General features: G+C 39.3%; 1 protein-coding gene across 1 annotated transcript in view; it reads right to left on the reverse strand.

The window, feature by feature from the left end:
- LOC105306092 overlaps nucleotides 1-25768 on the reverse strand; it is a 209966-nt gene that overhangs the window by 99981 nt on the left and 84217 nt on the right. The window contains exon 5 of the mRNA XM_023523837.1: nucleotides 18806-18935. Coding sequence (XP_023379605.1) covers nucleotides 18824-18935 — 112 coding nt within the window. The 3' untranslated portion in view covers nucleotides 18806-18823. The remainder of the gene's footprint in view (nucleotides 1-18805; nucleotides 18936-25768) is intronic.

Consider the following 25768-nt stretch of genomic DNA (forward strand, 5'->3'; position numbering starts at 1 on the left):
ACTACATTTTTAAGATCTTTCTCCTGGCCCAAAATAACACAAAAATGCTATATCCCATCAATAACTGTCCAGACCACTAGTATGGAAGCTTTGAATATATGTCTTCTAGCCTTTTCCATATAGGACTCAATACTACTGCAGGGCCTTATTTTTAGCCAAAACCATAGCAATATTTCCCTTCTTTTAAACCTACATTAAAAACAGGCCAGGTTTACATTTACAGCAATCATTCAAGTCGAAATACTAAAGTGATAGGGGGAAGAAAAGGTAAAAACGAGCCCCCACCCCTTAAAGCCACACTCTCAGACTCAACATGTTTTGTTTCTGTGCCACTTTATGAATCACCAATATCATAAGAATCATAAAAACACAGCATACAGACGCAGCTCTACAAAGCTGCCCAGGGAACAAAATGAAAGAACCCTATTCTGATGAATCATAGTGGTTCTATCGGACCAGGCCAAGAAAGAGTCCACTGGATGACACCAGGTGACCTCTGAGTTTAAAGATTTATCTGAATTTGTTCTACAACTTTATTAGAAGAGTTCTTCCTTACTTCTTCCTACAGTTTGCCTAATGGTAAAAGACACACAATGTAATTACATTTACATTATATTATGAAGTCAGTGAGTCACTAAAAGTACATGCTAGAACTTACGTTTTATTGTTTTTCATTATGTATTATGTGCTTCATTGCCTTTAGGATCATATATATTTTTTTCGGGGGAGGAGTTTTAAGTATGAAATACTTATTTTGTGGAGGACACACTTTTCTGTCAGGGTTTTTGTTTAATGCTATAGGATCACTCTCACCCCAGAGTACTGGAATTTCCCCCATTTAAGTGTGGTCATTATTCTCAATAGAAGAGAAAAATTTGAACTTCTGAGATACAATATGGAGAACTGTTCACACCCAATATACACCCAAAACAAATTATACAAATGTGAGTGACAAAAAACATATATAAAAAAAATCAAGGAAGTCCAAGAGTATTCAAAAGCTTAAAAATGCCTTCCTATTTTTTCTGTGCCTCATTTTAAATTACATTCTCCAACCAAATATTTTGAGTGTCGGTTCCACTTACTTTAATACATGATATCTGGATCCAGTGAAGTAAAAACTGATGCCAAACTTGAAGCAAAACTTCTTCCTACTATACTCCCCATTTGGGACTTTGAAACCAGCCCAGGATGCCTACAGGAAAGCTAAGTCCAGAGACAAAACAAGAAGGGCATGCAAGTTCACTGTTTTACCCATAAAAATATATTTTATTAATTTTAATTATTTTAACACATAAGGTAAATATGTCACAAAAATATGCAACTGGACATATTAGTTTTGTTTTTCCCCAAAGTGAGAAGGAAGAAGACTAGTCTATATAATCCCACTATTGAAACTCCCTATGCTAGTATTCTACCCATAGCTGCCATTACAGAGTACTCCCACCACATGCAGGCATTGCACTAAAGCACGCCCTCTCCCTTGGTGTTCATGGTGATCCAATAAGAAGGGATTTTTTGTATTCTCATTTTATAGATGGGAATACAAAGACACAGCAAGGCAAAATAACACATGAAAGGATCAGACAGCTAATAAGTAACTGAGTGAAGATTTGCACCCAGAGCCTGGCTTCTAACCACTATATGACAGTAGACAAATGTTGGTCTCCATTTTAAGTAATAGACTAACTTCATATGCATAGTTCATTTAATCTCACAAGATCTTTCGGAGGTAAGTACTATCAAATAAAAGAAGACAAAAAATCATGCAACTGGGTTGAGTAACCAACCCAAGGACACACAGCTAATAAGAGGCAGAACTAGGATTCGAAGAGAGATTCTGAACTATGAGCCTTTAAACAGCCTCCAATACTATGCCCTTAACAAATTCTCCTAAAGTATACTTCATTTTACCTATCAGCGTAGTCGATGGAATAGACATGGAGGAAAAGAAGTAACTAAGACGGTGAAATAAAGGTTTTCCACTTGAAATCTTAGGCAAGATTATATCATATGCCCTTCTTCTAAGAGTGTAAAATCGTTGTCCCAAAATCGTGAGTAACAAAACTCTAAAATAACAAAGTAGCATGGAAAATCACCCATCGACAATAAAATGGCAGTCATAGATACAACTGATGTATAACCGTCTACCACAAAATGAAAGAAAGAAAAAGAACAAATGGCACCTAACCTGAATGTCCAATATTTAATGTCCTGCCTAGCAGGAAACCAGTAAACCAAAATATAGTTTAAGCCAGTGATGCTCAATTGAGGAGCTGGAGAGTGTAGTTTTTGGAACTGTGTGGGGACACCTTTGGTCATCACAGTGACGGAGGCACCAGGAAGGCTAAAAGCTTTGCTGCAGGGCATGGCACGGGCAAAAAGAACTGTTACTTCTCAAACAGCGATGAAAACAGCAATCAATTAACAGGCTCCGCATGGGTGAGAAATTGGTTTTGCTCATTCCAGGGACACAGAACAGGTCCTGGCCCACAGGGTGCACCTCAAAAATATCTGTGCAAGGACTAGATGACCTTTTACACAGTCAATAAAATTAACCGTTATAAAGATAAAATGGCAGCATGAAAATAGTTAGAGATAAAAAGCAGTATATAAAGTTATAAGCACAAGATGATTACAACTATATATTTATTTAAATTCTGTATCAAGAGAAGACTAGAAGGAAATATACTAAAATGTTCGATTTTCGAGTTTCACAACAGTGAGAGAATTAGCATCTTTCCCCCTCTATTGCTTAACTGTGGTATCATTTATGAGATGAAAGAGTAAAAAATCTAAATCACATTTAATTGGCCAAAAGAGACCTAGAATAGAGGAATATTGCAGTACAATAGCCCTCGAATAAATGTGGTCATGAGAAGAGTGTGTCAGTTTCAGAAGAAAGACAAATTATGACTTTCACCTGGATATATCTAGATAGATTTTCCATCCCAACCTCCAAATTCAGAGTACTCCAAACTAAAGTCAATAGTTTATAGCCTCTGTCTATCAAAGTCTTCCTCACCCACTTTTCCACGTCTGATAAGCCCAGTGCCATCCACTGTCAGGCAAGCTCAAAGTCTGAACTTGTTTTCTCCATCCACCCTCCAGGCATTCCCCACATCCTCCCAGCCTTTGCCACAACTTCTATACCTTCTGTGCCTACCCACCTTCTATTCCCAACATCATCATCCTGACTCAAGATCTTTCCTCTCTGCTCTAAGCTGCTGCCATGCCTTTCTACAGTGGTAAAGAGCAGTCAGTTTCCTACTGTGTATAAGCAACACCCGGCATTTTTATTAAGCTGGCTAAGATGATCAAATCCTACTATTAAAATTCTCAATGGAAGTAGCAGCTATAATTTTTCTAAGGTAATGATTAGTATAGAAACTAAGTTTGGTCTCAAATATTTCTACCAAAATATATCTTAATGGCAATGTTGGGGAGGAGGGAGGGGGGAGGTCGGTGAATGTCCACTCTGGAGGAAGCGTCTGGAAGCACAAATCAAAGGGAACTTGAGTAAGCAGAAGTGTCACTGTAAACATTCAAAATCTTGCATTATATGCCAGTCTAAATTCGGCCACTCAAAATGTAAAAATGATGTCTTTTCCCACCAAAATCTTCAAGGAAGAGTACCTCTTCATGGACGTATACTAGAGTAAACTATACTGTGATTTGCCACGATCCTCCCAACTCTGATGCAGACCTAATGGTGTACACATGCCAGTTTGAGATTTACAGGTCTACATGACAAAATTAAAGATAACTTAAAAAAATAGATTATCTGCTAACATTCTGTCAAACATCACTAGTTTGTTAATTGACTCTTCAACTAGATGTATTGTGCACATAGAATAGAAATGACTGGAAGCAGTTTTCTCACAATCAGATCATAATCCATAAGGTAGTATTTATTGCTGTGCTGCATTTACAGTGGATACAATAAATTAATTTGAAAATTACTGTCTCATTTTCTTTTTGTTATAAAATAAATTAGTAAAATGTTTTTCAACTTGAGCAATGTTTGAACCCCTTTTTAAGAAATTTCTAAAAGATTAATAATTTTAGAAATATGAATTGATATGTTCTTTAACACTGTTGTCCAACAGAAATATAAAGTGAGCCACATAAGTAATTTTTAATTTTCTAGTGGCTGCATTAAAAAGATAAAAAGAAAAAGATAAAATTAATTTTAATGATACATTTTATTTAACCCAATATATCCAAAATCTTATTACTTCAACATGTAATCACTGTCTCTGAAATCCAGTGTATATTTTACATTTAGCCCATTTCAATTCAGCCACACATCATGTACTCAGCAGCCACACATGACTAGTACTAGGTAGTGGAAAGTATAATTTTAGAAGATCATATCGCCAATGTTCCGTAGAAAAGAAATTTCCTAAAGAAACTCTTATCTGATTCTATTTTAGAAAACAATCAATATTGTCTGCATTGGCTGTATTTATGTCTACACGGAAGATCTTTTCCAGGTCTAGATGGGAGTTCTAAGGCATTCCTATATAATATACATGTCTTTCACCTCCCAAACTATAATTACTTCTTTAAATTCTAGATAAAACTAACACTCATTAATCAGATTCTTTTTTGTTTGTTTTTAACTTAAGGTTCCTGTCTTTCGGTTGTATTCACAGTTTAATAATACATGATTAGGTCTATGACTTTCACTGAGAATCCTACAGCTTTAAGAATCTGTTTCATTAAGGAATTCCTCCGCCCGAAGGAAATTTATTGACACATCTCATTTTCCCTCCTGCTCTTGGTAAGTTACACCTACAATTTTCAAAGACAAATGGCTAATGATGAGGGCCTTTATGTATCACCGGGGCCTTGAGCTAGTGCTGTGGGTACAGCTTCCTCTGGCTGGTTTCCACCATCTCTCCTCCTCCAGCAATGGGTGCCCTGAGAGGGTGCCACAGAGCGCCCTCAGAGGATCCGACTGAAACAATGGGAAACGCTGCACTCCTCGCAATCAACTACCAAGTACAAAAGTTCAAGGAACTGCATGCATCTGTCCCGATCCAGCCAGATTCTCCAATTCTGAAGATTTAAATCTCTTCTCATTTCCATAGAATTGTTGTGTTTCCACGTATGTTTCCAATGAGCTTCCAGAAAATGTAAAACTCTCATAATTAAATACAACTGAAGCATCATAAAATGAAAAGTTTAGGAACTGTGTGTAGGCTACCAAAACTGGGCTCATTATTCTCAATTCCTTAATAAAATATATTTTAAATAACTCCCCATGCGTATATTTAGAGTACAAAGTAAAAATATAACGTCTTGATTCAAATAATTACACGGGTAACCTCAAAAAAGCAAATGTGCACTGTACAAAATCACACAACATAAAGTTAAAGAAACATTTCTAACCCCTAATACTATTTCTCTTGTAATATTTAACCTTGCATTCATAATGCTGATTTGAATATTATTGGTGCACACCCAACTCAGGTAACCATGACAGCTCCAAAACAGACATAAAGCAAGACCCATGACAGAAATCCTGTCAGATTATTCAAGTGATGCTGGAAAAGAATATTACAAGGTAATTTCTAATATTGAGGATGTGTATCCATACATAAAGTACTAACTGAAATAGATCTTCGGAATGAAATTTCTTATAATGATTAAAGTAAAATGTGAAACCTCACAGTTTATACAAGACAAGAAACATTTGGCTGCAAATGGTTTTATAATTTTGCTAATTAAAAATTATCCCATTTTCACTTTGGATTCATCATGTAGCAGAAACAGGAATAACCTTACCATGCCAGAAACACGAGCAAATGATTAAAGTTCTACTCTCAAAAAAAAAATCTTTAAAAGTTGGCAAAACATTTCATTAGGCTACAAATCAAAATCCGTCTGTCCCTGACATCTCTTTAATGTCTTCCAGATTTCACATCTACTTTTTTAATCACTCACTGACTCGCTCAGAAATTAAAATATGTTAAAATACCACACATCTTGGACCTCTAGAAAAGTCTCCTGACATAATATAACCTTCAGGCCCCTCTACATAAGCAATGGACCCATAATGCCACCAACTGATTTAGGTAAAGTGTTCGATAAATTTCACGATGAAAAAAAAATAATATTCCCAGAATCATACTATCATCAATAAATCTGTTACATGTGAAGAACACAAATAAATACTAAAAAGGGGCCACCATGAACTTTCTCTTCTGAAGTTTGCCAAGTGGAAATGGGTACAACTATAATTAAAAATAAAATCATATTCAAGCTTCCAAGGTGTTACCAACAAAATATGCTTAAAAAGAAGAACGCGAGTGGCACGAAGGTTGACTGATGAACATGTATTTCCCTGTAAAGCTAATGAAGGCAATGTTTACAGCGCACACTTATTTATTTACGTTCCCTTCCCTGAGCCCTCCATGTGCCATGGGAGTCAGTGTGAGTTAATGGCACTGAAAATCACAGAACCTTCCAACTGCAAGTTACAGCAGTCACTGTGTCAGTGGAAACAATGAATCACAGACTTCAACCTGGGATGAGTTGTGGCAGCACCTTACATGTGTCACCAACATGTCATATGACATGGCTGTTGCCATGGTGAGGCTCCATGTTCAGGAAATGTGTGAAGTCTCATAGAAGGCACCCAGCCATCCCCCCAAGTTACCCATGCCCATGAATGTATTTTGAAAGCTTTCTACTGCTGACAACACTGTGATTGGCTTCCTCTCTGGGAGTCTTGCTAGAAGGAGGGTGGAGGAAAATCACTTGGGGAAAGCTGAAAAATAAATGAAGAATACCATCCCCAGTGTCTGTATGTGTGGGCTCCAGTGCTTTGAGAATAGTAGTATCTTTAAAAATAAGTGGTTTGAATTGTTTCAATGGAATAAAAGTGGACTATTCCAAAAAAAGGGAGACGATTTTTATGTAACTTCTATAATTTCCATGCACTAAAACAAGGGATAAAGCAAAAGAGACCAAAGCCTACACAATTTCTTAGGTATAAGAGAAAAATTATATGGATTAAAGATATATGGATGAATAATCCTGGTCATGTTTACCAAAAAATCCCCCTGTTGGGCTTTTCTCACCAGTCTCCAATTCGACCCTAGCACTGCCTTTGTCATCTGAAAACAGGAATAAAAACTGTAACAGAACCACGGTCGGGAGGACTAAATAATCTGCACTAGAGGGTTGAGCAGAGCATCTGGTACGCAGCAGGCATACTATGAGCTGCTGCTGCAATCACCAGAACCGGAGTTACTACTATTACTTCTACACGATTCCTGATGGGAACAAAGAGAAGCCTATTCCGGCACACTGAGTGAGTTTCAAGGGAAGATTTAGGATTCTTTAGCAATAGTTTGACTTGCCAGCTTCCCATATTTGAAATTTAAGAAGTGGCTTAAGAAAAGTCGAAATGTTTCCCTTCTAAATGATAGACAGTTATGTCAAAAAGAGGTACTTTTAAGTGAAATATGTATATATGTATGTATGTATATGTATATGTGCACGTGTGTATATATATGTATATGTATACACATATATGTGGCCATGTATGTTATATACATGTAGACATGTATGAAAAAACACGCCCCTGTGGCTATTGGTGCTAATGAGAAACAATCATGATGCTTACAGGACACCTAAAACCAAACGAGAGGAACAGCTGAAGGAGCAAGGGATTTTTCAGCCTGGAGACTCAAGAAGGACCTATTAACTATCTGAAAATAACTGATCAGTTGTTATATAAAAGAGATGGGTTCTGCAGAATGCCAAGGTACCAAATGGAATTATTAAGTGGGAAGCCTGTGGGTGGTCAACTTCAGTGCGGTACAGGAAAGAACCTCCTAGCTCTAAGGGCTAGTCAAAGATAAAACGGGCTTCCTCAAGGGTAAAAGTTCACCATTCCAGTTATTCAAATAGTCTGTTTGTTCATGTAGTAGTAGCAAAACAGCCTCAAAGAGTAAGCACTAGAATCATGGGGACAGCATAAGCTTTACTATTCCTTTGAGCACTAAATGTCTAGGAGTTTCTGAATGTATACGATGTGTATCACTAAAATTTTAGCACAGGTAACACATAAAAATTCACATCCTGGTACACTTCAGAGAGATAATGGCAAATTTGCTGGAGTGATCGCAAACCACACTTTTTTATTTAGGGTGTACTTTAGGACTAATAGCTAGCTATAATGATTTACTAAAAATTTACTATGTGCCAAACAACTCTTTCGTAACACTTTATGTGTATTAACTCATTTAATCCCACAATCATCTATAAGTTAGGTACTATAATTATTCACATTTTAAAGGTAAGGAAACTGAGGCTCAGAGCAATGTAATTTACCCAAGTTTATACTGTTAGTAAGTGGCAGAGCCAGTTTTCAAACCCAAGTTGTCTCGCCAACATCCTGTGTTCTTAATCACCACATTTAGCTGTTTATTATGCATTAAAGGTTCTACATTTTGGCCCTGGATCATGGAATCATGTTTATTTTTTTTTAACAACAAAAAAGATAAACTAACCATTGGCAAGGCTTTCAACATAATTCTACTTTTGTTGTATTCTCTTTCCCACTTCCTACCTTGTTTATTACAATGGGTATTTGTGTGAGAACATATTTGCTTCTTAGGGATGCATTTTTTCTTGATGTCTATTCTCCAACTGCAAAAACAATATCTTGGTACATAAATTATGGCTTGCTGATAATCGGAAACTCTTTCTCCTTTGTGTCCAAGTCAATTTTATCATGACACTCAATAAAGAAATATTCCTCTAGATTATTCTACTGTACTTTCTCGGAAAACATCTTTGTCATAAATGAAAAACACATTTTCATTTATTCAATGCTGTGTTATATACCTTGGCCTCCATTTTATGAAAATGCCCTACTCCACGAATTCACTCTTCCCCATGTTTCCCCCACCACCACCTGTTTACAAGGTAAAAGATTAAAATCTTCAGCAAATAGGGGAGCGAGGACTCTAAAGTATCTTCTCTCCAAAATGCTCACACTCATTTTTGCTCATTCTTGTCCTTCAAAGGTTTCTTTAGAGCAAAATCAAATGACACATATTATGTGTCTTCTGGCCTTTACCCTCCCCTCATGATAAAATAAGGAATATTTAGAAGAAAATGTCCCACTTTAATCATCAAATACAACTTTAAGAGTTTTGCTGTGCCCAAGAATCACTTGTATGAAAATTCTTATATTTTTCCTAAAACATCTCAATTTTATCAAATGTTGCATTTAAGCAATATGATCTGAGGAAGCAAGCTTGATGTGCTAATATTTTGCTATATATTGAATATATCATACATATATATCAAAAGTAATATTCAACTCTTAAATTTTCAAAAATGTTGTCTAGGAAATTCATCTTAAATTCCACTGGTGAGATACAGAACACATTTCAGAAAACACTGATACTAAAGAGAATATAGATCTTATGTCACTTTCAAAGTCCACTTTTCTTCTTCGATTTGTTTTCCCTTTCGCTTCATCCTTTATCCCTCGCCTCACTTTTATTTCAAGTTTATATCTCCTCTGTTTTAAATAACGGGGGGGCGGGGGTGGGGGCGGGGAACCCTTACTAACTTACTCTAAAAATCAACAAATAATCCAATCACACAAAACAGCCTATTTCAAGATTAGATCTGAACAAAAGCTGATGACATTATTTCATCAGAAACTGAAGAGCAAACGATGGAGGTGAAGCGTCATGGAGCTGGAGCAAGGAACTGAATCTGCACCAATGCTTCATGCTGTATTTTCTTTAGACCAACGCCCTAAGTCACCTATGAGCCTTCCACCAGGCCAAACTGAACCCTACGCTCCAGAGCTAAGAACACTATTTACATTATCAAAGAGGATTGGAAAAAATAAAAATACTACTCCTGTTTAGTGACACATAGAAATTACAAAAAATTAAAATTTCAGTGTCTGTAAACAAATTGTATTGGAAACACGGCCACACCCATTTGTTTATGTATCATCTATGGCTGCTTTCCCATTACAACAACAGAGGTGAGTAGTTGTAACAGACCAGGCAGGCTGCAAAGCCTAAAATATTTACTATCTGGCTCAGAAAATGTTTGCCAATCCCTGATACAGACAGAGAAGTTAGATTACCCTTTTACCATCACACAAGTACGCAAACACGTTATTTTTTCAGTTATCAAAGTTTTCAAAAAAACACAGTAGTAGGAAAAAAAGCTTAAGGAATCTCCATGTATTCAGTACCAGGATGAGATAAAAAAGCTCTTTTTTGTAACTGGGTCACTGACTGGATGCAGAAACACCCACTGATCAGTACCAGTCAGGCCTCATGTTCCACCACTCTTAGTTTTGGTTCCCCTAATTTCTTATGCAATTCTGATGACTACTAACCATCATAAGAGTAAACTATCCTGATACCTTTTTATAAAGCAACAACATTAACAATTAAAAAGCTGCCACCACACATGCAAAATAACTTTCTTGTATTTTAATATGCATATCCATAGTCTGATTATAACAGCGTGGAGAGATTGACAGGAAGTGACTGAGTGTAATGGCTCCAAAGGAGACACTACATTGATCAGTAAATAATACACGTTTTTTGAAACTGTCTAACTGCATATTTACACTTGTCAACTCTCATACACTTTGGTGACAGAATCCTTTTTCCAACATCAATGTAAAAAACTCTAATACTGATTCTTCAAATGTTTTTAATAATTACAAAAAACACTTCTAGGACACATATAAGGTTTAAATTATACCCGCCAAATAGTGCCACCTGGAGCATTAACTGCTACATCCTTAATATTCCCGGTTATGTCAGGGTATCTGCAAATGTCTTAAAAAGATTAAAATACAGTTGCAAGTAACATATATCTAGTCCTTGCAAGATGCCAAGCACTACATTAAGGAATTCTCACAGCCAACAAGGTAGATGGTACCATTGTCCCCATGTGGCAGATGAAGAAACTGAGGCTTAGAGAGGGGCCCTGAATTGGCCAACGTAACAACTATTAGTGAAACCTGAGGCTAAGATCTGAGGCTATTTACTCTAACTTCACGGACCAAGCTCTGCTTAACCAAACCTCACGCCTGTGCCCAGAAATCTGTATTTAATATGCCTTCCAGGTAGCCTTTGGATCACACTTCTTTGAAAAACATGGCCCCAAAGACTTGGAGTTAGAAAAGATAGTCCAGTGAATCCTGGATTCAGGTCCCCAGTACTCCTCTCCAAACACTGCCCAGAAGAGGAGGAGAGAGAAAAACTTTAACAGGTGTATAACAACCCTTGGCATGTCGCATATGCTCAATTATAACAGCTACTGAACTACTGTCATTTTTTTTATAGGTTATATAAAACCTGTATGTCAGGTAGTCATTTTACCTATATTGTCCAGAAAATAACTGCAACTCTTAGCTGATTAGATTAGCATCTTCTTGCCCTAAGAAACCAAGAGCTGGGCAAGGTGGGGTGGAAGACAGGGGAGCAAGGACCTGGTTCTACCCAGGGATTCGTTTATCAATCACTACACTACAGAATGAGCTATATAAGCCCCTCAGTCCTTCCTCACATACAAATTTTTGTAATTATAAAAGTGGTCAAATATATAAAGAGAAAATAATATAACGGACCCTATATACCCATCATCCAGATTCTAGAATATAAAGATAACATTCCATTTTTTCTTTTGTGAAGATTTGTAAAGGAAATTGCAAATGACATCCCATTTCACCCTTACACAATCCAATATCTAACTCTAAAAAACATGGAGAGAAAAATCCTCTTAATAATAACTGAATGCACATGTTGAAAAAAATAATTCTACAGAGCATACCTGAAATAAGCCACCTGGCCATTTAGCCTGAAAGTCCATCCTGGAGGGGCAGAAGTCCCTGCAGGCCATAGACATGGGACCTAATTAACCTGGCGAATTACAGAGCTCGCTCGACCTACCCACTGCCTGGCTCTCACCTGAGCACAAAAGTCCAGGAGCCAAGGTTTTCCCTTCCCACACCCATTCTCTGGAACCACTGGCCTGCTAGTCTTGTGTGGTCTGTTCATAGTGTATCAAAGAAGAAAACTCATCTGCTCAGATATTAGGGAATCTGTGAGCTGCCAGCACCAGAAGCATCTTTATTTTAAAAGAGGACCAAAAGAAGCACATGACGCTGAGCCCACTACGTGATTCTGGGAGATTTCAGACTGAGGAAAAGGCCAGAAGGTGAGGAGTATTTTGAGAAGAAGTTATTCCCTTTTATATCACTGGTTCTGTAAAAATCCTTTGTGTAGGTTAAACTGCAGTTTTAAATGAATTAGATTCCATTTCTTCCATAAAGACAACTATAGGCTATGAAATCTTCCCTAAGTCAAATAAAAGAATCTTAAAGAACCATGGAATCTACTCAAAGATGGTAGCATGCTCTCATGGTTAACACACAGGCTTTCGAACTGTCCCAATTTGAGGTAAACCCCACTTGTAAAACATGCTATGTGACCTTGATCAGGCACTGAGCTTCTGTCTTCTTAACAATCAAACCAGAAGAATAATATCCGGAACACAGAAATGCTGTTAGGATTAAATGAGATAACTAATGTGATATCCAAACCACTGTAGGAAAAACAAATGCCTAATGAATGGCTGCTATAATTATTTGTTATAAATATTACTAAAATCTCAGGGATCACAGGGAGGGATGAGAAAGACTTCAAGTCATGAGCCCATTCCAATCAACCAGGTGGAGTTGCACAGAATTCTGCATTAAGAAAATTCAAGAGCCACTATCAGAATGGACCATAATTTTGTCATACCTGACCGAGGCCAACCAGATCACCCTATGAACATGAGCTGAGAGGTTAACAATGCACATGTTCACCCACAATCACCTTTCAGAACTCTGGTTACCAGGACCAACACATATAATAAAACACGTGGAAATAAAATTAAAATGTATGTTAACTAAATGGTGCTTACATGCCCTAATTGCCCATTTTTCTTTAAGGAAGAATTAAAATGATGGCAATTCTCAACAGGGTAGCTCAGCAGCCTGCATATAAACTGAATGGAAATTTCCTTCTCTTAGCCTCTGTGCATTACTTGAACCAAGTAACAGAAAACAGAATATTTTCGAAAACAACATGCAATGTAATTTAAGTTCCTAGAATTTTACATCGCGGAAGATATCATTTGAAATATAATAGCTGAATGCCTTCCTCCTTGGTACAGCTTGCTTCAGTGTATTGATAAAAACCAAGATTAATATGCAAAAGGAAATTGCAAGAAACTTGCCCTGCACCGGTCAGCATCTGGTACATGTGCATGCCCCTCCCTTTGAGAAAGAAGCTGCAATGGGAGAGTGAAAGTCTGGGTTTAGTTCTCACCCCACCACTTCCTTGCTATGTTTGAGCCTCAGTTGATGCACAGGTAACAAGAGGGTGACAACTATCTCTTTCTTGTCTTTTCTAATGTTATAGAAATAGAAAAAACAAAACCCTATAAAACTGTAATGTTTCATACACATAACACCAAAACCATTAGAAAATAAACTACCTGACAAATCATAGAAGTATGGCATATACATTTCAAAACTACAATTGTTACACAACCAAATAAACACCAGAATTGTGCATATGTAAGATTCTCTCATTCGTATAACAAACATATGGCAACCACTGGGTGCCAGATATTGGAGTAAGTATTAGTTATACAAAGAAAAACTACAGACTAGGGGCAAAAGGCTACTTGCTTGACATGATTTTGCCCATACTCATGAAAATGGTGTATTTGTAAGCTCGACTACAAAAATTTAAGTGGAATAATTCTGAGGCCACATCCACAACCAGCAGAAGAGAGAATGTGATCAATTAGCGACATCTGCCAGGGGCATAGGAATGGGCAATATAGAGAAGGGGGAACGTGAGACGGAAAATGTGTTAAGAATATCTGCCACCCTTGATTTAAGCAATGGGTCTAATGCTTTGTGTAGGTGTCATGTGAACAAAGCCTATCCAATACATTAAAAGTTTACTCTATAGTAAACTTGCATGTCCAGATAAATGTGTATATAATCTCATAAGGGACTTAGAGAGGGATGGAAAATATCTGCAATATAAATGCAGATTACCTTTATTACAAAATTGGATCATATTCTCATTCCTAGACTAATTTCCCATATCATAAAACCTATATTCAATTTTATAAATAGCATACAGCAAGAATCATAAATTCAGTTAATGCAGAAATTTAACAAATTTTTGATTAATAAAAGTGAGAAAAGACTGTTTCAGAGCAAGTATCTGAAAGGACAGAAAAGGTTCTTTCTTTGAAGATAAGTTTTTTCCCTCTGACTCTATCTCCTTGGGGACATAACTAGAAAGGAAATAAATTTCACAGCTAATATATATGAAGTAACATGTTTAACATTATCCAATGAATTTATATGTACCTACACCATATCAATTTATCTCACATAAACTGTCACCTCCACCAGAATTCATTAAAACAATGTTATAGCTTCAGAATTAAACACAATCTTTTAATTGGAATTTAATCTTATAATAGTAGTTGGTGGATTTTCTTTTTTAATTGACAAACCGAATAACTCATTAGTTTGTTCTATAGTTCTGTTTGAAGAATTTAAAAGTAAATTAGACATAGAGATTGGCCGGCCACTACTGTGAGGTATTAGAAAATGTGTGGGGGAAGGGGGTTAGAGGTTCTTTATCATCTTCAGAACTCCTGCTGATTATAGGCAAGAAAAGGATGGACACTCTTGCTCTCACTATCCTGAATTACTATATTACTAATAGATTCCATTACTTCCACATAAATGTCATATTAATTTTTGATCTTCATCAAGCCACACAATGGTTTCCACCTCGGCCCCTAGCCAATTAGCTATGTGGAAAATATTCAGCCAATTACATTACTCCTATTACGTTAGGAACTGGAGAGAAAGGCAAAATAAACGCCTCAAAAATACTTCAGAGATAAAATGTAAGTTGACACTGTCTTCACATGCTGGAGCCCAAGTTATACAATCTGATAGGCAGCTGCCAGCACTCATAACTGCTTATTAAATCTAGCCTCTCTTTATGGCGTGAGTGAAGATCTGTATTTTTACCAATATTAGGTTCATTGTGTTATAAAAGAGACCAAAATACTTAAGATCATTCGCTTCAGCTTATAAAACATATTATGTAGTTTATTAAATTGTTAAAATTACTTTTCAAAGTCAGAATTTCAGGGACTGGAAGTTTAAGCACAACAAAGTGACTTGGCCCACTGATAGCTTCTAACACAACGCGGCTCAGCAGGGGAACCCATCAGCTGGCTTTCCTGTCCTAAAAAACCTTCTACCTGCCCCCACCTCTTCCTGGAAGCTGTACCACCACCACCCCACCCCAAAACCCAAGACCAAAAAAAAAAAACCCACATTCTTGAGTTTTATAAAAAAGCAAGGAACTCCCAGGCAAAAAGTAGCCCATTACCAAGTCGTAAGTGAGAAGAATTATTTTCCCCATTTTACCTCTTCCTAGTACGTTGAATGCTATGAATTTGATTATGAGAAAGATCAAAAGAGGAACTGTGGGCAAATAAGGAAAACAAGTGGTGACAAAACAATGTCACATGATGCTTCCACTCTTAAACCAGATCCAGCAGCAAGGGACATTTATTGATAGGGACAGACCAACAAACAAGCCTGCATATTTGCCACATATAGTCAACTCTTCTCAGGAAAACTCTATGCAAATCAGACTGTTATTATCACGTTGATTAATAACACTGTGGCTAACTGCCTATTAAACATGCAGCACACTTAGTTGCCCTTCACTCTTGGAGTCTCGTGATGTGCATCTGATAGGTAACAACATCAATGAAAGCTTTATGCCAGGGAAACTGCAGCCGACTCTGACTCCCTGCTGGAGAATGGTGGCATTAATGAAACACATCACTAAAAGAGAGACTCAAGTGCTTAGCCCATCTTTCTCTGTAGCCTGCCCCTAAGTTAATCTGTTACGCAGGCATGGTTATCACCAACATAAATTGAGTACGTTACCCATTTTATGACCTTAAAACTTTGCCATAATGATTTACTTGTGCAAACATTTTATCGTACATCTTCATTTCCTTGCATTTGAGTGGAGCGATCTGTTGTTCTGATGCCGAGCCCTGTGACTGTGACCCTGTTCTACCACGAGGATACTTACCATGACATTGCACTCAGAATTGGAGTTCATTTCAAGCCTAAAAACTCCAAATTATCAACTGTAACAATTGGCGTTTCTGCTAGTTACTCAATAAACTAAAGTTCTAAAAGCCATGACAATGGAAGGACTAACTAGGGATCGGATACATAAGGCACGCAAAGCCAGGGTATTGCATCACGCAGGAAGAGGATTCATCTTTAAGCTAAACCTTAAAAGTGTGCTTGAGGGAAAACAAGAAGAGTGGAAAATCAGAACACATGCTCCAGTTCATTGGCTTTCAGGGACATCTATTTCCTACTAAAAATAAAGTGAAGAGATGTTTATTACAATCTGATAAATACAAAGCACTTCCATATTTATATAAAACTGGTATTCAACTGGGCCTAACAGTATGTTTTATCAATTCAAAGAAGATAACATTTTCATTACAGTAGTTCGGATTGATTTTTCAAATAGGAGGTCTTGCCCAATGAAATTAATGAATTAAATGAACTAGTTTTCAATAAATCCATTCATGTGGTTTTGTTAAATTTCATATATCAATTTTATGACAGTGAGATTGAGTCAGACTCTCTCAATTCTGAAGACAGAGATGAGAGGTAACCTCAAACCTGAGTTTGTTGCTATTTCAATACCTTCAGAATTCCAACCACTTCTATGAATTCTCATATGTGTATATTAGATAGACCCAGGCTTTGTTCTCAACTCTATCTGGATCCCCAAAGATACAATTTTTCATAATGCATGCTATCTGCCCACTAGTCTACAGATTATTCACAAAAGTTTGTCATAGCTACGTAGCAATGGAAAAACCTCAGAAGAACTTCACAGATGTGGGAGCCAAAGAACTTGCCTAGGACTACCCAATCAGATGATCGAAGATGTCCAACAGATCTAAAATTCCATGGCTACATCGACTATTTCTTTTCACTATAGACGTTCTTGCCTTAAGTGTTACTATTAAATATTTTCCTTATTTCTTGCCAATGAAAGAAAGAATACTGTAAGGAACATAGAAGACTTAATTTCTAGCTCTAGCAAAACTGAATGCAAAGGACAAGTAGTCAGATAAGCTAGCCTAAGTAGAAGTGAATTTTAGAGCCCACAGATTCTTTACGGATCATCTGGTCTGCAATATTTGGGCAAGTTGCTTAATAAGGCTCTTTCTTTTGAATCTATAAAAGAAGAGGAATTTGTCTAAATGATCTCTAAGTATAAAATCTTTAAAACTCTGGCCCATGTATAACAAATGCATAAGAAGGTTTTGGAAGAGACATCATCAGAAAAAGTTTACTAAATGGCATGAGCTGAATTTCTCAATCTCTGTAGTTGAGATAAGATAGAATCATTGATTGAAGACAAAAGGAACAGATCCAATTGTGACCATACCCAGAAGTTGCCTATTTAAAGCCCTTCATTGTACAAATGGAGTAGCCGAAACCCATAGTTTTCATCTCAAACTCTATGAGTTTCAGTTACTCCATTTGTACAATGAAAGGCTTTAAATAGGCAACTTCTAGGACCTTGTTAGCCTGTGAAATAGAACACTCTAACCTACCTGCTTTATTTTAAAAACAGAAACTCAAAACAGAGACTAACTTGCCCCATGCCAGGTAGCTGATAAGTCACCAATTTCCAATATATTTTTCTTTCTACTTTGCTTTCTTCTCTCTATTAATTAGAATCTGTCTGATATACAACTAAACTAAGACAAACAAGAAGGGCTTATGCCAATAGTTCTTACATTAAATGCCATTCAATACAAAGCCTGAAACAATGTTCCCCATAAAACCGACCTCACTTTACGACAAAGCTACCACTGAATGACGTCAGAGCATTTACCCAAAAGACCTGGACTCAATCAAATACTGTCTCTAATAAAAGCAATTCACAATTGTTCATTCATTACTACATGGGAGCCATTGATTTCTTAGGAATATGATAGATGCCATCAAAATCAGATAATATATAAAACAGGAAAAGATTACTGTAACCCTTCTAACCTCCCCCTGAAAATGACAATGAATAATTTGATGAGGTAAACTGCGATAGAAGAAAATGTCCATGAGTCTTTCTGAAATATTTGAGCGTCCAAAGTTCCTAACTCTTTAGCTTTCTAATCATAAAGAAGGCTTGAGATGGGACCTTCTCAATGAACACATCAGACTTAAATTTTCCCTGAAAATCAAGATAAGGTCCTTCTAGTCTTATTTCATGAGGGTTCATTTTGTCACCAAGTTGCAATGGACGAAAAAAGTAATACTCATTCAACTGTGCACGTGGCTCATAATTTCGGTAGTCCGTCCTTTAGCATAGGATTAAAAGAAACATGCAACCAAAAAAAAAAAAAATTCTCCTATGTCCTATTATGCCTTTTGTAAATCCTCAGATCATTCTAAGAGTTATCCAAAATGATTACACCAGAAAATGACAGAGTTTGTCCCTCCTTTTGAAATGAGAATCTCTCATCCTCAGTGCAATTGTTCTGATCAACTTAAGACTTTTATCAGTTTCCTGCACTGTGTAGGATCCTTTCAGCTGACTTTTTGTCTTGCACATTTTCAGATGAGTAATCATAAATGTTCACTCACCCTTTCGGCCAGCAGGCATCACATCCACCCATTCATGGTTGACAGCAAATCAGAGAAGGGATCGAAGCCCTCACCATTGCCCAAATGTTTTGTTTGGAAACTGGAATTGTCAGCAAAAGCTCCTGGGACACTGTAACACAAAAACATTTTTTACACATAACGAAGATGTAACTTCTAAAACCACCACTTCCTTACACTTGAAAACAGCAAGACAGACATAGAATCTAGAGGTAGGGGAAAACACCTTTCAAACGAGGGTATGTCAATATATCAAGTGTGATGCTGTAAAATATGAACAGGAAATACTGTTTTGAAAGATACATTTACCAATTACTTTAATACATACACTGAAAAGTTGTTGTTTATTGTAGACTTTGTGCCAACTATTTTACATATTTTGGCATTACAAAAACATTATTCCCCATTATAAAATGCTCTGGTAACAGTAAGCTGTTTTAACTTAAATCTTACATGGACAAATGTACCATTTCTTATTAAGTAATTATCTTTTCCAGAGGATGAAAAAAACATGAAAATATTAGCTAATAATTTAAAATTATTTTAAAAATAATAATGAACATCAAAACTAGTAAAAGTGGTAACCATAATTTTTCCTCCAAAATAATTCTAAAAATGTTTATGAATTATATAAGGAGCAAGACTCATGAAGATTCTCCATCAAGAGAGAACATACTAAGTAAAGTGCAGATATAAAAGTGGAGAACCTAAATTCTGAACCCAGTACTGTCACCAATCAATTGCATGTCCTCAAGAAAGCGATATAACATCTCAGGATTCCAGTCTCTTTGTTTGCAAAGTCAGGGCATTAACTGATATGCCCCAAATCCCTTCTACCTCTTAGCTTCTCTGTTATTTTTGGTAAAGCATACTTATCCTAAATAATCTAAAATATTAGCTTCTGCTTTAAGCTTCCTGATTAAAAAAAAGATACATATTTTTTTATTTTTATTTACTTATTTATTTTTACCACAAATCACTCTTGTGCCAATCTGCCATTAAAATCAAAGATGTGCTGTGGACAGAGGGGTTTTTGTACATGCAATAGAAGACTTCTCACTCTGGCACCAGTGCCCACCTCTGGTAAGCAGGCACCCTTGTTGGCTGACAGCATTGTCTGGGTTCCCATGAAAGGCTTCCATTCCCCTCCAGAGAGTACAGCTCCAACTCGTATGAAAATCTGCCCAAATGTATTATAGAAATGAGTGTCTATCAAACTTAAGTGTGCATGAGCATAACTTGGAGAGTTTTTTAAAATACTGATTCCTGGGCCCCATTCCAAGAGATTCTGCTTCAGTAGTTCTAAAGTGGGGCTTGAGATTCTGCATTTCTACCAAACCACCAGGGAATCCTGATGCTGTCAATCGAGGACCACAATTTGAGTACACACGATGGAAACCTATTTTCTAAGCTCAAGCAGCCTTGAGATCCAAAAAAGCATATCAAGGCTCAAAGACTCTCCAAAGCCACTGAGTCACACAGCAAAAAGAAGTGGGCAGAGGTTGCCAAATATGTTTCTGCCTCAGGACTGACGCACTGCACTGCTTTTCCAGCTACCTGGAATGCCAGCACCTATTTCTTACACAACTGGCTCCTTCTTGTCACTGGGTCTTACGAGCAAAGGCCATAAGAAGGCTGACCTGCCTACTTTCAAACTAGGTCCCCAGTGACTCTCAATGACATCATCCTATTTACTTTCTCCAGAGCTCTTGTCATAATCTATAAACTTTTTTCTCATTTAATTTACTTGTCTTCCCCACTAGAATATAAGCTCCACAGATAAGAGAGGTAATCTCTCTGTTTTGTTTAACACTATACTCCAAAACTTCAGAAAAAAATGTCTGGCTCATAGCAGACACTCAATATAGATTTATTGAGTCAACAAACACATCAACAATTGAAAAAATTAATTCTTCAGCATTCTATAAAAATATAACTGCCATTTATTGAAAACTCACTCTGTGCTGGATATTGCTTTTAGTATTTCACAACAGTTATTTCACTTAATTTGATTCTTACAACAAAGTTCCTAGTAGAAACTCTTAATACGTTCAATGTACAGACAAGAAAAATGAGGCACAGAGAGTTTTTGTAACTTGCCCAAGACCACACAGTAGCAGGAGCTTGACTTCACAAAACTGTGCTCGTAAGAACTCAGTATTTTCCAGTCAATACACTAATACAGAAATTTTCAGTACCTACCTTGTACTAGACATGCTTCTGACTCAACCTTCCTTGAGTGAGTTTTGGCTACAAGCCCTTATAGAGGACACTTAACCTTTCTGACCCTGAGCTTTCTTGTTCATACAGAGAAAGCTAAAGCACCTCACGATGACCACGCAAATAATGCAACTAAGAGAAGTAGGCCAGGTGTCAAAGCCAGGTGTGAAGTAGAGAGGGCAGTGAGGAATGTGACAAACTGGACAACCTGTGCTTTCTCAGCTAAGAGGGCAGCCAGTGTGAAGAAGAATTTCCATTCAAAAGGCAAATCAGCTCTCTGCTCTGCTTCTGTAAATATGCTTGCTGCATGGGCTGTACTCAAAATTGACTAAAGACTCACGTTCCCTTTTGTTTGATCTGTCTAAGCAACAAATGTAATGTTTGTACCCTCTAGCAACTCCTGCACTTTGTAATTCAATGTAACTACCTGCAACCATAGCAACTCCCGCCGCTTTGTAACAGTCTGAGGACAAATTAACCAATCAGCCCATGCCAAAAAGGGTCTATATAAGAAATGTTGTTTCTGAACTCCGAGCCCAGATCTTCAGAGCGCTAGCTCCTCTGAGACCACCGTCATAATAAACCTGAGTTCTCCAACTCTCTGAGTGCTGCCTGGTTTCTCACCTGCCTAATTTTGACTCCTTTCTGCAACATTTCTGGAAGTTCTAGTGAGATTCCAACCATGCCAGCCCTTTGAGCCACTGGACCAGTGGCTTGGTCATACCGGGGCAAAGGAGCTCCAAGACAAACGAAGAGGTGTGCCACCTGATGAGTATTCCGAGTTCTCTTTCGGACTGGCACCCCAACTCCCAGGACAGCTGAGCTCCCAACCGGACTCATAAGAGGGAGAGACAAACTCACCACAGGATAAGGTAAGGTCCCAGGATCAGCCCCTAGTCAGGCCCCGTCTCCAGATAGAAGAGGAGCTTGATTACCTCCTAGTCTTCAGTTAGAAGACACTGGTCAGGGTCTTCCCAGTAGGGAAGACATCAGGGTCTCTAAAAGGGAAGAGGAGACATCAGGGTCTCCCCAGTGGAGGAGACGTCAGGTTAGGGCCTTCGAAAAGTGGGGAGGCCATGTTTTAACCTGATATGTGAATGAGTGAATGAATGAGCGGCTTGGCCGACTTGATCGGTTGGGTTCGAGTTTGTGGCTCCACAGCTAGGCACCCTTAAGGTCTCCTAAAGGCTACAGAGTCCAAGTGGGCTCATTCTGCAGTTCTGTGGTATACAGCATACGGTCCAGAGCAGCACTGGATTAGTGTCCAATCGTTAGTCACCTGAGCTCCTTCAGGCCATGGCCAGATGAGCATCTGAATGGTCTTCTCTTTGGAGGGGGCACCCACCCTTGTTTGTCTCTGTGTCACCATCACAGGGTGGAATGTGTTTGGTTAACATTGGGCAAAGAGAGGCCCGACCACCCTCCAGAGAGTAACCAAGCATCCTCCACAGGTTAAGAGGAGCGACTGCCTACTCTCCACAGGACAGGTTAAGGAATGGTGGGAGGTTGCATGAAAGAGATTGAGTGCTGAATGACTAACACGTGGCCTTGCCACAAAACAAGAGTTGAGCCCCAATCCGCAGTTCCGTGGCGAACCTCATACGCCGTAAGGTGGTGTCACTGGATCTCTGTGAGGAGTCTACTACAGTAATCCAGGTCAGGGGTTTATACCAACCCATCAATGCTAAGAGGTGCCTGAAATATCCCCAAGAGGGGTGTAGCCGGAGACAGGCTAAGCAAATGACGTCCCCTCCAAAGTTTCCCCCATCCTATCCCTCAAACCTCCATGTTGTGTAACTATTGTCTGTCATGGGAGGCATGCGGGGAGGTTCCTCTAAGCCAGCTGTCTTAAATTGCATGTTGAAAAATTTTAAGAAAGGTTTCTCAGAGGATTACAGGGTCAAGCTAATCCCAGGAAAGCTTCGTACTCTTTTTGAGACTGAATGGCCCGCCTTCGGGGTACGATGGCCCTCGGAAAGGACCCTAGACCTCCCAACTGTGAGAGCTGTGTACTGGGTAATGACAGGGACCCCTGGACATCCAGACCAGTTTCCGTATATAGACTCATGGTTGCAAATCGCTACTATAATGCTCCCTTCGGGTCCAGTTATGCATGAATACGCAGGGACAGAGTAAGGTACTTGTGGCCCGACCGACTCGGGGAAAAGACAAAGAGGAGCCAGCAAAATTCATCCACCAAGGGGACCCCAAGGAAGAACCTATCTTCCCACCACCGTACATCTCAGCAGCTCTGCCAGTCCCCGTGCAGCCACTCTACCCACAATTGCCAGACAGCCCTCCACCATCCATGCCTTTGCCACCCCGACAGCCTAAGCGACCACCAAGCCCGAGTCCACAGCATCTTTGCTTGGCCATGCAACCAGTTCAGCAATCTACAGGCCTGCAGATGCCCCTCCAAGAGGCACGAGGTATCTTTGAGACTGGAGAATATAGCACACTTCAGCTAGGCCGCCCTGTCCTCTACTATAAGCCATTCAGCACAACTGACCTCCTCAACTAAAAGCAGCACGCCCCATCCTATTCGGAGAAACCTCAGTTGATGATTGTCCTGCTCGAGTCCATATTCCAAACTTATCAGCCTACCTGGGATGACTGCTGTCAACTCCTCCTGATTCTCTTCAACATCAAAGAACGACACCAGATTCTGTCAGAAGCATGGGGATGGCTTCAAGGACAGGCACTGGAAGGTATACTAGACCCCACAGCATGGACCTCAGGGGCTGTGCAGACACGAGGCCCAATTGGTACTTCAACGTACCACACGAAAGAGAGTCTCTCGACAGGTACCGGCAGGCCATACTGCAAGGGGTAAAAGCTGGGGCTAGGAAGCCAACAAACATGTCAAAAATGGCAGAGGTACTCCAGAAGCCAGATGAGTCACCCACAGAGTTCTATGGGAGACTATGCGAGGCTTTCCAGGTGTATACCCCTTTTGACTCTGAAGCACAAGAGAACTAGCGCATGGTCAACGTAGCATTTGTGGCTCAATCTTTCACTGACATCCACTGCAAGCTTCAAAAATTAGAGGGCTTTGCTGGGATGAACACCACCCAGCTACTGGAGGTCACAAACAAAGTGTTAGTAAACCATGACCAGGAAGCCCAAAAGGCAGCTGACAAAAGGATGAAACAGAAGGTGTACCTGCTGGCAGCTGCATTAGGGAACCCGGGTCCAGTATAACAGACTGCTGCTCCCCCAAGGAAGAGAGAAACCAAAAGGAGACCCCCACTTTGCTGAGACCAATGTGCCTACTGCAAAGAGATCGGCCACTGGAGAAACGAGTGCCCTCATCATAGGAAAACGCCTGAACGGCCAATAAGTTCGATCAACCTCATAAAGGAAAGTACCAGCCTGAGCCAGTCATCTAAGAGCTTATCAGTGGGGCAAGAGAACAATCAGACTGGGAATGACCAGGCTCCCTGATCCTAGGCCCCCAGGAGCCTATGGTTGCAATAGAAGTAGGGGGCCAATCAATGACTTTTATGGTAGACACTGAGGCTGAACACTCTGTGGTAACCACACCTGTGGCTCTCCTCATGGATCGAACAGCAACTACCATTGGGGCCACCAGGAACCAAGTCGCCCACTCGTTTTGTAAAGCCCGCTCATGTCAGTTAGGGGGATACCTAGTAACTCATGAGTTTTTGTACCTACCAGAGTGCCCCATCCTCCTTTTGGGTAGAGACTTATTAACAAAGCTTGGAGCACAAATCTCCTTTACCCTAGGAAAGCCTACCAGGCTCACACTGAGGAGCCAGACTGCTCTAATGATGGCTGTGACTGTGCCTGGGGAGGACGAATGGCGTCTTTATTCTCCGGAAAGAAAACAAATAAAACTAACCAGTCTGCTAGAAGAGTTGCTGCTGTCTGGGCAGAAAAGGGGACCCCAGGTCTAGCCAACAATCATGCACCCATTGTGGTAGACTTGAGAACAAGAGCCTCCCCTGTCACAAAAAGACAATATCCAGTGCCGCAGGAAGCATGCCTAGGAAATTGAGGCCATATCCAGCATTTATGTGATATCGGAATCTTAGTTGAGTATCAGTCACCTTGGAACACTCTGCTCTTGCCGGTCAAGAAACCCAGGGGGAAAGACTACAGCCCCATCCAGGACCTCTACACCATCAATAATGCAGTGGTCACCATCCATCCGGTAGTCCCGAACCCGTACACCCTCCTGAGTCTCTTACCTGCTCAAGCGAGCTGGTTCACATGCCTCGACCTTAAAGATGACTTCTTCAGTCTCCGGTTATCACCGGCCAGCCAGCCTTTGTTCACCTTTGAGTGGGAAAACCCACACACCAGGAGAAAAACGCAACTGACCTGGACTCGACTGCCACAGGGCTTCAAGAACTCACCCAACCTGCTTGGTGAAGCGCTGGCCACAGATTTAGCTGCCTTCCCCAGAAAGACTTTGAACTGCACTCTATTCCAGTACGTAGATGACCTGCTGCTGGCTAGCCCCACCCAAGGAGACTGCTGGAAAGGTACTAGAGCCTTACTGGCCCTCCTCTCTACCAAGGAATACAAGGTGTCATGGAAGAAGGCTCAAATTTGCAAACAAGAGGTCAGATACCTTGGGTTCATCATCTCGGAAGGACGTTGGGCACTAGGACATGAAAGGAAACTGGCCATCTACTCAACACCTCAGCCAAACACCAAGCAAAGGGTCATGAATTCCTAGGGGCTGTCGGATTCTGTCGG

This window comes from Pteropus vampyrus, unplaced genomic scaffold (assembly GCF_000151845.1).
Source record: "Pteropus vampyrus isolate Shadow unplaced genomic scaffold, Pvam_2.0 Scaffold420, whole genome shotgun sequence".
In the NCBI taxonomy this organism is placed as follows: Eukaryota; Metazoa; Chordata; class Mammalia; order Chiroptera; family Pteropodidae; genus Pteropus; species Pteropus vampyrus.